We start from the raw sequence: 15,391 nt of genomic DNA, 5'->3' as shown, positions 1-15,391 counted from the left end.
TTGTGAAAAATGAAACAAATATAAAACAAAGTAATAACCACCAGCCAGGGGGGCTGACACGAAGGGGCGCCAAAAGGGGTAGAAAAATTAAAAATATAAAAGCTCATTTTAAGCTTCAGTTTTGAATTATGAACTATCATAGTTAAGAAATTTAACGGCTACAAGCCTTTACATTTTGTTTCAAATGTTTTCTACCTTGATTGTGTAACTATAAAACAAATACCCTTAGGAAACAGTGACCGGCAAACACCGCTTTCTAGCTTTTCCAGGATGGTTGGTTTTTCGCCGACCAAAATCGGAAGGATTTACACGGGATAGCTAAGTAGATAAACTTTATTGCTTATAAAATAAAAATTCAACTGCAATTTTGAAGGGGGGGTTGTAGGCTGAGGTGTGACGTCATTTTAGGGGGGAGGGTGTGCCACGATGTGTGACGAAGGGGAGGGGGGAGGTCATTTATTGATGACCCCCTAGGCTTATTTTTTTTTCTGACGTTAATATTTTTAAAAGGAAAACGCATCTTAAGGGGAGTTGAATTGGCGTCGAGTAAAGTTTTAGGGAACGAAAATCACCCACCATAATTATTTTCCGGACTGTCGCGCGCACACACGCACGCAAGCACGCACACTCACTCACTCACTCACTCACTCACTCACTCACTCACTCACTCACTCACTCACTCACTCACTCACTCACTCACTCACTCACTCACTCACTCACTCACTCACTCACTCACTCACTCACTCACTCACTCACTCACTCACTCACTCACTCACTCACTCACTCACTCACTCACTCACTCACTCACTCACTCACACACACACACACACACACACACATATATATATATATATATATATATATATATATATATATATATATATATATATATATATATATATATATATATATATATATATATATATATATATATATATGGGCACCGAAGTGAAATGCACTGAAAATAAGAAAATAAAATGAGACTAGTAGTTAGACAGTTACGTTTGCTTCTGTTTTTATCCTCATGGACATCGAAAACTTCCGTAAGCGTTGAAATGAAGCTAAATGTTTACAAAAATCTTCAAATAGTTCTTGCTCTCCTAAATGATATTCTATATGAAGTTCTTCCAGTGTATGCTGGTACAGCGTTGCTATGTTTGCAATTTCAAACTGTAGAGAGACATTAATTAGATCTTTTTCTCTATCCATAAAAAACAATTAAATTAAAATAAATGATTAAATAAATAAACGACTAAATAAATAAACCAACAAACATACAAATAAACAAACAAATGAGATAACAAACGTGTAAAAAAATATTTAAGAATAAATAAAGCGGGTGCGATCAGGGTCCCTTGGACATCCGGGATCTGTAAACTTTGTCCACCTTGGCTACATGTTTGTTACGAGACTGCCCCAAGATTGAAATTTTCATTGAGCGTTTTTATGTCTCACAAAGAGACCGAATGTTACGCTTTGTTATAAAGTAATGGAAGTTGTAAAATAGAGAAATTCCAACATTTTTTTTTAACAATGAAAAAAGAAATTAATAAGACTGTTACAATTCTGGGGTCTACCCAGAGTTTTTTTTTTCTTGGAAGCCCACGGGATTTTTCCCGATAGAACAGTGTGCCAGCCCACCCCTGTATATATACTTATACAAAAATATATGTGTGTATGAGTGTGTATGAGTGTGTAAGTGTATGAGTGTGTATGTGTATGTGTATTACTTTGTAAGTGTATGCGTGTGTAAATGTATGAGTGTTTATATTGTAAGTTTATGAGTGTGTATGTATATGTGTGTAAGTGTATGAGTGTATGAATATGTAAGTGTATGCGCGTGTAAGTGTATGAGTGTGTATATATGTGTCTGTAAGTTTATGAGTGTGTATGTGTATGAGTGTGTATGAGTGTGTAAGTGTATGAGGTCCTAGGACCTTTGACCACAGGTGCTTTGACCATAGGGGATTTGACCATAGGGGGTTTGACCACAGCGGAGCTTTGACCATAGGGGCTTTGACCATAGGGGGTTTGACCACAGCGGGGCTTTGACCATAGCGGTGCTTTGATCATAGGGGGTTTGATCATAGGGGGTTTGACCATAGGGGGTTTGACCACAGGTGTTTTCTTAGTAGAGGGTCTTTGTTCACAGGTGGTCTATCAACTGGTGTTTGATCACAAGCGCTGTGTCCGGCTTTGATCAAAGGTGTTTTGTCCACATAGGGTCTTTGATCTCAGGTGTTTTGTCCACATAGGGTCTTTGATCTCAGGTGGTTTGTCCAATGCTGTCCATATATGGTAAGGATTTATTTTAAAAGTTGCTAAATTATATTTTAAATTTCGACATGATGTAATAATAAGTTAAATCATCATGTATAAAAAACAAGTAATCTAAACTACTCTATGTCAAAACCATGGAGAATCTTGGAGAGTATAGCACGTCGAAAAAAGGTAAAAGAACTTTGTTGTATCGTGGCCACGAGTTTTGGCTACACAGAGAACGCCAGGACGGGTCAAGCGTTTGGCGGTGTACGAAGAATCGCACTTGTAAGTGCAAAGCTTCAATAGTTTCCTTGAAGGTCTACAGATGGACTGCACACGGCAAAAGACAACTTTCTTGCAAGGTGTCGCAGGGGCAAGCTACCCAGCTGCGAAGCGATACAAGATGCTGCACGAAAAAGTACAACGTGCTGTCCAGACATATGGTCAAACAGATGTATTGACATATTTGCGTGCTATAGCACATCTGTCATTTAGTTAACCATTTTATGTATTACATCTTTGACTATATTGTTGGCAAGTTTTGTATCATTTTTATCCTTTTATCCTTCCTAGCACCAGCCTTTATGTGGAGACTAAAATATAGTTCTTGGCTTCTTTTAAATACATGTTAATTTCTATTAACGTACTCTCAGGAAACATGTATAAAATCGTGTTAATTGTATCACACCTATGATCAAAGCCGGACACAGCGCTTGTGATCTGACACCAGTTGGTAGACCACCTGTGATCAAAAACCCCATCTGCTGAGAAAACACATGTGGTCAAACCCCCTATGGTCAAACCCCCTATGATCAAACCCCCTATGGTCAAAGCACCGCTATGGTCAAAGCCCCGCTGTGGTCAAACCCCCTATGGTCAAAGCCCCTATGGTCAAAGCTCCGCTGTGGTCAAAGCCCCTATGGTCAAACCCCCTATGGTCAAAGCACCTGTGGTCAAAGGTCCGCGCACCGTGTATGAGTGTGTAGGTGTATTAGTGTGTATGTGTATGCGTGGTCAAGTGTATCGGTGTGTATGCGTATGTTTGTGTGTAAGTGTGTGTGTATGAGTGTGAGTGTGTGTGTATGAGTGTGGGTGTGTGTGTGCTTGCGTGCCGGTGTGTCAACACTTACCTGGTGTGAGAGAGGCGCTGCTACTGTTAGGCTGATCAAGGGGATGCTTGGCGTCAATAGGACAATACCTAACCCACTAGTCACACGAAAGGTCACCACAAGATCAGGACATGATTTTTTTAGAGCCACCCATGCCGTGTCGCTAATGCTTGCTAATTTTATGAAAAAAAGTATATATATATATATAATATATATATATATATATATATATATATATATATATATATATATATATATATATATCATTATTTATCAATTAATATTGTTAATTTAATGACGTCATTTAGGGGTGAGGTTCTGGCCTTTTGTGAGTCGTCAAAAAAGTATGACGTCATTTATGTATGTCCCCTAACTCAGTTTTCCTCCGCGTGAGCTGGCCACATACAGCTGTACATGTGAACATCGTGTGTCTGTCTTTTATGCAATACTACTCTCTTCAAGCTATCGTAATGAAAATTTGTAAAGTTTTTGAATACACCCTCGCAATGATTTCTGACACAGGTCTAATATTTGTTTAAATATTGGAGGGACGGCTTCCCATGGAAATGTGTAGTTGAGCGCCCCGAAATCCCCAGTGGCTATCATTGCACCTGCTAAGCTGGGGCATCTCGGTGGACACATTAGCGCCCCAACAACTTAGAACACCTGACATTGTTTACATTTAGATACAACTGTTTTGGAGAACAAGACAAACGTCTAAAATGAACACACGATTGATAACGCGTAAGTGAAAACCTCATTTTAAAAAACTACATTAGTTCGGTGTGTAGGACTAGATTTCCAGAGTCCGTGCTTCTCACTTGGATATGTGTATGTGACCAGCTCACAGAAAAACAAAAAAATAACATGTATCCACAAGCATTCTAGTGAAATTCGAATACAATAGCAAATATATATATAGGAGTGCAAAAAATAATTTGCGTGGGGGGGGGGGGTCTTTTTTGTAGTTCCGCCACTGGTTATTCTCTAACTACAATGAACGAATTTTAGAATTAATATAAGACTTTCTGCTCAGTACTTTACCTTCTAGGCCGTGGACAGTGATAAACAATTGTGTGAAATTAATCCCAAGACTGTTTGATAGGTTTTCTATCAATTGTTGGTTGATGTATCCAATATCAAGTCTGTGTAAGTTTCTAAACTTCTGGACACAAAACACATAAAACTTTTATCAATTGAGCAATGATATTTAAATCGTACGCTACAGCTAGAGCAGTGAACTAGCTGGCAAAAACTCATTAGCCAAGAAGATTTGATTTTAACGGTCAAGCTAGATGGTCACAATGTGACACTCTCAAAATCTATGCTTGAAATCATTAGCCTTGCTTTATGCACTAGAGAGGGGAGATTCGTGTGTCTAATATTTAAAATCATAAAATGAAAACAAATTCGACATTATTTCTGACGATTACGGCAACATACTAATATACTAATCCGACCTTTGATAAGTTTGAAGTTAATTTCCTCTTTACGGGTTTTAAAAGCTGGAGACTTGTGTTTAGCTGATTCCTTAGTCAGTGTTTCTTCCAGACTTTTCTCCGGCGGTAGACTTTCTTCGGGGGTGGGGGGGGGGGGGGGCGGACACTGTTAAAAGTATATATTTTCTATATAAATTATATAAATTTCTGTTCGTTCAAGGGGGGGGGGCGGTAAAAAAATTTCGCCCCCCCCCCCCCCCCCGAAGAGATGCCTGGAAGAAACTCTGTCCTTAGTTAAATAAACAATTGGTTGTTACGTATTCCTACTACTGATTTATCACACGTAGCACCCGGATTATTTTGGGATTGTTCTAGACGGGTGAACTATACGAATCTATAAATGATTACTAGAAACAAAAACTCTTCGTAGACTCGAAATCTAATGTCTAGGGTTAAATATAAATACAAAGACCTTCTAAAACTAATAGAACTTTTAATCAACCTAAAAACTTCTAAAAAGCAAACAAGTCTAAATAATAAAATACAATGCAAAAACTATACAATAATTTAAAACCCAACTTACAATTTCATGGAAATTTACAAACACTTCCTTCTACAATTTACACTTGCTAAAATATCTAACATAACCAACTTTATGGAAGATCAAATACTGAGTACTATTGAAACACTAGGCATGCTGCCCAGCTTCGCTTAGGCTTTCGAAAACATTGAGAATTTGAATGCTTAATTAATTCGCCCGAAGGTCGGTCTACGACCTCAAGAGTTATGAAGAGGTTCCTCCGTGGACATTTTTTTTCGATTTATAGCTCATATAAGGTACCGGTCAGTCGAGGTCAGTTTTGACCCCCACATCGTAGACTTTTCGGCCAACCGGCCCCCGTGTTCTGTCGCACCAAGGCAAGATCATGCCAAATTTGAAGCGCCTGCGGCGCCGGGAAGTGCCCTATCGGACACCCGACAATCTAGATCTAGATCTAGATTCCTAAAAGAATTTTTTTTTAAAATTTAGCCCGAGCATAATAAAAAAGAATACATTAACCAAGTTGACTTGCTGTGTCTCGAACCCGCACCACCTGCGTGGTTTAATGTACACTAACATCTCCGCTATTTAGGCACCTTATAAAATACGGAGAATGAAACACGTATTTTAAAATCTTAACTTACGCGAATATGCCTATTCTTTCAAATTAATTTTTTATCCCAAATTAGCCAGTTCCAAACAAAGATTTTGTATAAAATAAATAAGTCTTGAAATAGTTTAGTCCTAATATAGACATTTATTTTTGGAATTGATTTTAGAGAAGTTAGAGTCTAAATCTAGATCTTAGCGTCTACGTCTAGATCTAGTTACTGCGTAGATTTAGATTTAGATTTAGTCTAGATCTAGAATCTCTAGATCTAGAATCCAAATACATAAAATAAATTTTATGAGTTTAGGCCGGAAAAATTGTATTGTATACATTTCATAGTGTACGTAGATCTAAATCAAATTTGAATGAAATAGTTCATTTCTTTTCATTCTTAACACGGCAGATGACGTCATTAGTTAATGTATAAGCAATAGTGACGTCACAGTTTTATGCGTTCTTTTTCACATATATTAATGCTTTTCCGGTTGCATAAATAATACTGTTTCTCTACATTCGAATACGCCTTAAATTTTTATTTTTCTTCTTTAAGTAAAATTGTGGTTATACATTTAAAACATCTAACATATTATTTTCAACAAAAGTCCGTAAAAAATTCTCGATATATCGCTGCCGATTCTGACGTGATGTCCGGCGAAAATTTTTTGCGGACAGAGAAAGAGAGAGAGAGAGAGAGAGATGTGCGCACATTGGGCTTTTATAAATTAGGATAATTAAACCCGAGAAGAAAACATATTAATGTATAATAAAAACGTAAAATTACTTTATGGACATAAAAAATGAAATGACTTACTGTTAAGACGGTATCGAAACCATCAATCGGTCTGTTAGTAAAGAAATAGTCTTCATCCCTGAGCACAATTATTTTCATTTTCTCCCCTGAAGATGAGCCTAGAATTTCTAGGAATTTTTGCACAAACTTTAGTTCAATGAATGTGCCCTCCATTGAAAACTTCTGTGGAATGATTTTAAAAACAAACACTTCATTGTGTATAATAGAAGCAATGGGCTAAGGAAACAATGAAGAGTTGTATAGCTAGAAACACAAACACTTGTTAAGTTTAACGTGATTGATCATAAAGTAGCTGAATTTTAAAAATGAACTCCGCTAAATTAAAAAAAAACTGGGTACTTTTGGTGACGAAACTTTAGGAAACAACTATATAAAGGTTAAGGATATGATTTAGGATAGATTAGGTTAGTCATTGGTCAGTAGTTAAGAACGTCAAAAGACGTATAGCCCGACCAACAATAAACGAGATGACGCTTATGCAGTAGATAGCGGCAGTAGGACAACTGAGGTAATAGTCGAAGAGTTAGACGTTTGATGTCTAAGATTGGAGTTACAGTTAAATAGATTTTTAGTTACGTAGCTCGGAATATATTCGTGATAGAGTTGCGTTGATTTGTAGTAGAAAAGCTAAATATATTATAAACAGCGGGAGAAATTAGTTGACCATCTTAATGTAAAAAAAAAAATAAGTTAGTTCGATAAATGATATGTAGGGTACAACAATGAGTATACTCTATAAGTAAACACATTACAAAGAAGGCTACATAATTTTTTTTCAAAAAGCGGACTTAACAGGTGTTGCAAAACGTCTATTAAAATATCAGTTATTAGATATGTTTTAATTTTCACACCTATTTGAAAATTGTGTAGAATACATTTTTTAAATTGTATTCACGTTATTATCCTTTATTTATGACTGTAATCAAAGTGTAATCATCTAAAGTAGGGGTCTCCTAACTACGGCCCGTGGGCCGGATGCGGCTCGCGAGGTCCTCTCATCCGGCCCGCGGAGATCTTTTTGTCAACGGAAAAAACGTTTATTGGTGATGGCTGAGGAACTTTGCCCAGAAAAACCAAAGACATGCCTGAAAGAAACTGGCCCCCGAACTGAAATTTGACAGTTAATGCGGCCCTTGGACTGAAATGTTTTGGAGACCCCTGATCTAAAGTTACATCAATAACTACAACTGTTTCTGTTTCCGTATCAGTGTCTGTGTCTGTTTATGTATCTATACCAATATCTATATTCATATCTTTACCGATATCTTTTTCTCCTTCATTCTCATGAGAATATTTATATCTTAACCGATATATATATATATATATATATATATATATATATATATATATATATATATATATATATATATATATATATATATTTCTTCTTCGATCTCAATTGTAATGTTGGACGGAATTTCTCCAACACAGTTAAGTAAATATTACATGTGTCAAAATGTAATTCGCCAATCGAGATGTAAAAGAGAGATATGACAATGATTCAACACTTGCCTCCAGATTTTTCTGCTGCTCCAGAAATGTGTTCACGGCCGTAACAAAAGCTGTCATTTCGGTGTTTTTCGGGTCGTACTGGTATAGTCCCTTCAGTTCAAACACTTTGAGATTAGGCCTACTTCTGGACAATATCTCAAACATTGTCTTCAGTGTCTTCAGCATAAACATGTTGTTGATGCAATCGAAACATTGTATGTACTCAACTCTTAACTTTGTCATGTTTTTTGCACATTTATTTGTCAGAGCAATAGCTCTCCGTGCTATATCAATAGATTAAGAACATATATATATATATATATATATATATATATATATATATATATATATATATATATATATATATATATATATATGAGCAAGAGCAATAGCTCTCCGTGCTATATCAATAGATTAAGAACATATATATATATATATATATATATATATATATATATATATATATATATATATATATATATATATATATATATTTATATATATATATACATACACATATTCATACACATAGGCATACGCTTACACATACACGTACACATACATGTACTCGTACACGTACACGTACACATATATATATATATATACACACAGACACACACAGACACACACATATATATATATATATATATATATATATATATATATATATATATATATATATATATATATATATATATATATATATATATATATATATATAATTCTTAATCTACTGATATAGAGCGGAGATCTCTCGGATTAGCCAATTTTATAAACATATTTATTTTGCAATAAAAGTACATTATATCGTAACAGCGTGACGAACAACCACGACCTTCCTTATAAATATATATATATATATATATATATATATATATATATATATATATATATATATATATTATTTTTTATCTATTTACTTTCACGTACACGTAGACGTAGACGTACACTGCACATACACATAATAAACATAATAAACATAAATGAGATATTTCATCATAATTCCTATGTTGATTTGTAAAATAAATAAATAAACTTTCAAAATCTCTATTTTTAACTAATTATATCTCTAACCGGATTCTTTCGGGTTTCTGGCGTCCAGGACCAGTTTGATGGACCGCCACAGTGATGCGCTTTTTGTTGCTGAGTTCCAAGAATGGCACACCTTAAAGATAATAAAGGCATTTAGCGACCTGCATTACCCACACATGTAGCAACCAGCCTAAACACACATGTAGCAACCAGCCTAACCCACACATGTAGCAACCAGCCTAACCCACACATGTAGCAACCAGTCTAACCCACACATGTAGCAACCAGTCTAACCCACACATGTAGCAACCAGCCTAACCCACACATGTAGCAACCAGTCTAACCCACACATGTAGCAACCAGTCTAACCCACACATGTAGCAACCAGCCTAACCCACACATGTAGCAACCAGTCTAACCCACACATGTAGCAACCAGTCTAACCCACACATGTAGCAACCAGCCTAACCCACACATGTAGCAACCAGTCTAACCCACACATGTAGCAACCAGCCTAACCCACACATGTAGCAACCAGTCTAACCCACACATGTAGCAACCAGCCTAACCCACACATGTAGCAACCAACATAAACCACACATGTAGCAACCAGCCTAACCCACACATGTAGCAACCAGCCTAACCCACACATGTAGCAACCAGCCTAACCCACACATGTAGCAACCAGCCTAAACCACACATGTAGCAACCAGCCTAAACCACACATGTAGCAACCAACATAAACCACACATGTAGCAACCAACCTAACCCACACATGTAGCAACCAGCCTAACCCACGCATGTGACATGTAGCAACCAGCCTAACCCACACATGTAGCAACCAGCCTAACCCACACATGTAGCAACCAGTCTAACCCACACATGTAGCAACCAGCCTAACCCACGCATGTGACATGTAGCAACCAGTCTAACCCACACATGTAGCAACCAGTCTAACCCACACATGTAGCAACCAGCCTAACCCACACATGTAGCAACCAGCCTAACCCACACATGTAGCAACCAGCCTAACCCACACATGTAGCAACCAGCCTAACCCACACATGTAGCAACCAGCCTAACCCATACACGTAGCAACCAGCCTAACCCACACATGTAGCAACCAGCCTAACCTACACATGTAGCAACCAGCCTAACCCACACATGTAGCAACCAGCCTAATCCACACATGTAGCAACCAGCCTAACCCACACATGTAGCAACCAGCCTAACCCACACATGTGACATGTAGCAACCAGCCTAACCCACACATGTGACATGTAGCAACCAGCCTAACCCACACATGTAGCAACCAGCCTAACCCACACATGTAGCAACCAGCCTAACCCACACATGTAGCAACCAGCCTAACCCACACATGTAGCAACCAGCCTAAACCATACATGTAGCAACCAGTCTAACTCACACATGTAGCAACCAGCCTAAACACACATGTAGCAACCAGTCTAACTCACACATGTAACAACCAGTCTAACTCACACATGTAGCAACCAGTCTAACCCACATAGGTAGCAACCAGCCTAAACCACACATGTAGCAACCAGTCTAACTCACACATGTAGCAACCAGCCTAAACACACATGTAGCAACCAGTCTAACTCACACATGTAGCAACCAGCCTAAACACACATGTGACATGTAGCAACCAGCCTAAACACACATGTGACATGTAGCAACCAGCCTAACCCACACATGTAGCAACCAGCCTAACCCACACATGTAGCAACCAGCCTAACCCACACATGTAGCAACCAGCCTAACCCACACATGTAGCAACCAGCCTAACCCACACATGTAGCAACCAGCCTAACTCACACATGTAGCAACCAACCTAACCCACACATGTAGCAACCAGCCTAACCCACACATGTAGCAACCAGCCTAACCCACACATGTAGCAACCAGCCTAACCCACACATGTAGCAACCAGTCTAACCTACACATGTAGCAACCAGCCTAACCTACACATGTAGCAACCAGCCTAACCCACACATGTAGCAACCAACCTAACCCACACATGTAGCAACCAGCCTAAACTACGCATGTAGCAACCAGCCTAAACTAATTGCGTGGTTAATACTGCTTTATTAAATTGTTATTTAATGAAAGAATGATCGACTATACATTACTATACAAATCTTGACCTTTTTTTACCCGCTATTGTTCCTTTGTCTGAGGTTGCAGGTAGGTAGTCTTATTAAAAATATGAGGGAAGCTGTAAGTGGTAGTCTACGTATAATGTAACGACCTGTATTTTGTATTCACTCTCCAAACTGTTTTTGAAATCTTTGTAAAAGCTGACGATTAGGGCCAGAATAACCCGCCCCTCCTTGGCACTAAGGTCACTGATATCTGAACTTGTATGAACTGACCGTGACCCCAAGTACGTAGTTCAAGCTATGACGTATTAGACTGGGCTACTGTGAACTCACAGTGACCCCTCCAAAGCCTCTTATTGTGTGTGTGTGGGGGGGGGGGCGGTGTATACCGGTAGTTTTTAATAGCAGACAAAAAAAATCTCAGCTATAAGAACAAATAATGGTGTTTGGTTTCATTTTCTAACTCAGTTAGTGCCCATTGATTTATTTATTCATTGTAAACATCACAAATCATGTTGACAATAACAACAAATACAAATCAAAAGTAAAGTGTTATGTTATGCTACTACTCAACACCACAAGTCTAACATTAAGAAATTAAAACAATTTACTGTCTATAGATTGTAGTTCTATAACTAACATTACCTGAGCTGAGGCTCCAATAGTGTCGAGAGAAGATTTTTGGAATATTTGCAACAAAATATGCTGGGGTAGATTATTCCAACCTTGCTCAGCCATCATGCCGGTAGATTATATAAGCTGATTATATAGATCTACTATATTAAATATCATGCCCTTCGCGATTTGAAGGGCGAATTTTGTGAGTATCCGATTACAATAGACACGAAACTTTGGTGCGTAAAACAGTTTTCTCTTGTTAGAAGAGCTGGTTTTGTTGTCCAGATAAATGTGTCACTTTTACATTCTAAGTAAACAAGTTGTACAAACTGGTGTCTGCTCTTTACAGTCAAGTCATATATATTTGACGTCATGTAATGTAGCATGTCATGAAGTCACATGTCACATCCATAGCGCATGGTATTTAGGTCATGTCTTTCACCAATCAGACGTCAAGAATTAATACAACTAAAGCAAAGATATCGGTATGTTATACATATACTTTAATTATGAGGGTAAAAATTTTCACAGGATCACCCAAATAAATGGCGTTTTAATGAAATTTCATAAACATTTTACTCTATGGTTCTTTTGTAAAAAAAGATTACCGTAGCTGCGGTTGGATTATCTTCATTCTATAGACACCACCCCACGCTTTTACATATTCTTTTTCCCTTTTTTTTAAAACCACCGTGAAAGCCGAGTCCTCTTTCTCATACAATCTAAGATAAGCAAAGTTCAAACCACTACCATGATTATTTCCCTTTTTCAAATAGTCAAAAAGGGGGTGCTAATAAGCTCTTTTTAATAGTTTTGTACTGAAAAAATTAAAAAGTAATTACTTTACTAAATTATAATTTTTTTTATAAAGTACTTACTAAGAAATAAAATTGTATAAGAAGGATATGTATTTAAAATTAATAATATAAATTTAAAAAAACATTAAAATAAACATAACATGAGACACCATTACTTATACAAAACGTTCATGTTTTATATTCTTTTGACCGACCAGCGGTTAAGAGGTTTTGTAGCAAAGGTAAAATAAAACAGATTTTTACAAAACATACTAATACACTCACACACATGACATGATGTTGTAGTTTGTTTAAAAATTGAAAAAAAAAAAACATTTTATTTTCAAAACCCGAATAGGCCAGCAATAAGTATCCTATGTTCGTACGGTATATATATATATATATATATATATATATATATATATATATATATATATATATATATATATATGGGGGCCTAAAAATATTTTTTTTGCGGGGTGGCCTTTTTTTTCTAGCTCCGCAATATCTCAGTAACCAATCAATATAAATATCTGTAAATAAACAATGCATCTAGAATATAATAAGATAACTTTTCAGAAGATTTTCCAGATATTACATTACAAAAACGTTTTAAAATTATTTATTTTTCTAAATACCTTTTTTTTTAAAAAAGCGTTTGAGGGTTAACCCTGACATTAGAGACCATAAACAAAGAATAAATACATATATCGTTAAAAGACTTCATAGCGTTGTTCATTAACATGTTCTGAATCTACTGGACACGTTTCATTACATTCTGTCAATTAGTTTAAAAAAACAGATGGAATGGGATTTTTAAATAAATTATGTAATCAATAGTGATCTTGTATAAACACACAAAAAAGTGTTTAAACGCATACTTTGAGCAAAAAAAATATGAATGAAATGCATAAAAAGAGGCAAAACCACAAATGTACAAAAGAAAAAACTTACAACTACATAACTTAATGCGTTTTTACTGTTCTGGTTTCCCCTTAAACTATCAAAAATGAAGTTTTATGGCAACGGACAAATCAACTGCCATCTGAAGAAAAGATACTTAAGAGTAAATGGAAATGGATTAGCCACACACTTAGGAAGCCTGTATTCAGAACAACAAGACAGGCCCTCACCCGGAATCCACAGGGCAAAAGGAAAAGGGTGCAGACTTAGAAAGACCTGGAGACGTGACCTGGAAGAAGACACCAAGAAGATTGGATACACCTGGGGACAGTTGGAGAGACTAGCCCAGGACAGAGATACAGGGAATGCTTTTGTCAGCGGCCTATGTCTCAGGAGAGGCGACGGGAAAACTTAACTAACCTAACCTTTCACTATTTAGAGTTTTCCCTTTTGTTGGCACGCGACTTCCCCTTACACCTAGTTTATAGCTGTTACTTACTCCGCCAAAACATTGTACACAGGTCCGTGAACTTCCATATGATTTGTCCAGCAATCATTTTACCCTGTATCGACCATTTTGTCCTGTAGGAAATGTTATAGTCCCTTTTTCTCTATAGTTCAAATCACTGTCCAGCGAATTCATCTTCTAGCAATTATGACGTCAAAAGACTATCATTGTTGTAACTATCACCTTTGTACCTCTAATTGTATCTTTACAATTTCCAACACTCTAGGTACAAAATTATCAACACACAGGACCTTCTGTAGGTCTAATTAAAACATAGCTCTGCAACTCGTCAATAACCACACGCCCAGGGTGATCCGTTTCAGATGCCCACTTAAAATAATAGATATACCCTCCATTTGTCCACACGTCCCATTTAAAGAACCCCCACATCAATACCCTGTGTGGACTTTCAAAAATAGTATATTTTTCCCATTTTTTTCTTATAATGGACTAATTCAATACTACATTTGTTTATTAACTCCCAAAAAAGGGAACGGCGTGGACAAGCGGTCGAGAGCTAGACTGCTAACCCGAGAGTCTCGAGTTCGGGTTCAAGTCAGTGGAACGTCCCTGAGTCCACCTAGCCCTGATGGGTACCTAACTCTCGTTAAGAAAACAAAGACGGCTGGGTATAGTGCTGACCACGATATCCCTTCATATGCAGAGGTCCTTGAAGCAAATGAACTTAATCTGCCCTGTGTGTTTTGGGCATAAACGAGAAATGATGATCTAATTATTATTAAATATTAAAATAATCTGAATGATTTGTTGAAAAAAACATATTTTAAATGAAATTAACTTATGACGATTGTTATATTTAAATAAACCTTCGATACGATTCCACAAAAAATGCTACAGAATATTACAACAATTTAATTATGAAAAGAAAAAGAAGAATAAACAGTCATAGTATATTGAGCTGCATGGAACATTTTCATAATAAAACCACAACGTGTTCATGTCCTATTACTGTTTAATGTAACTCTGTACTGCATATTAAAATAGAGGGCTAAACACGAGAGAACGGCAGTAGATGTATGTGTTTTTCCCACGTTTTCTTTAACTTGCTTTCTCTGTGTCTTTCTGTGTTTCTGTGTTTGTTTGTCTTTCCAATCCAATCTTGCGATCGAAATTTCTGGCACTTCCCAGT

The 15,391-nt window shown here is 36.8% G+C and overlaps 1 protein-coding gene across 1 annotated transcript; it reads right to left on the bottom strand.

The window, feature by feature from the left end:
- Window positions 1-1,022: 1,022 nt before the first annotated feature.
- On the bottom strand, window positions 1,023-8,455 carry LOC131950460 (uncharacterized; the record flags this gene model as incomplete). Its single annotated transcript, XM_059312627.1, is given in 5 exon segments — window positions 1,023-1,170; window positions 3,393-3,544; window positions 4,416-4,536; window positions 6,773-6,934; window positions 8,285-8,455. Coding segments are annotated over 5 exon segments (754 nt in total), but the record flags the coding sequence as incomplete, so codon positions are not given.
- Window positions 8,456-15,391: the final 6,936 nt, after the last annotated feature.

Source organism: Physella acuta, unplaced genomic scaffold (assembly GCF_028476545.2).
Source record: "Physella acuta isolate Inbredline_101_S28 unplaced genomic scaffold, ASM2847654v3 ptg000765l, whole genome shotgun sequence".
In the NCBI taxonomy this organism is placed as follows: domain Eukaryota; kingdom Metazoa; phylum Mollusca; class Gastropoda; family Physidae; genus Physella; species Physella acuta.
The sequence above is the reverse complement of the archived record's forward strand: the minus strand, read 5'-3'. Positions and strand labels throughout refer to the sequence as shown.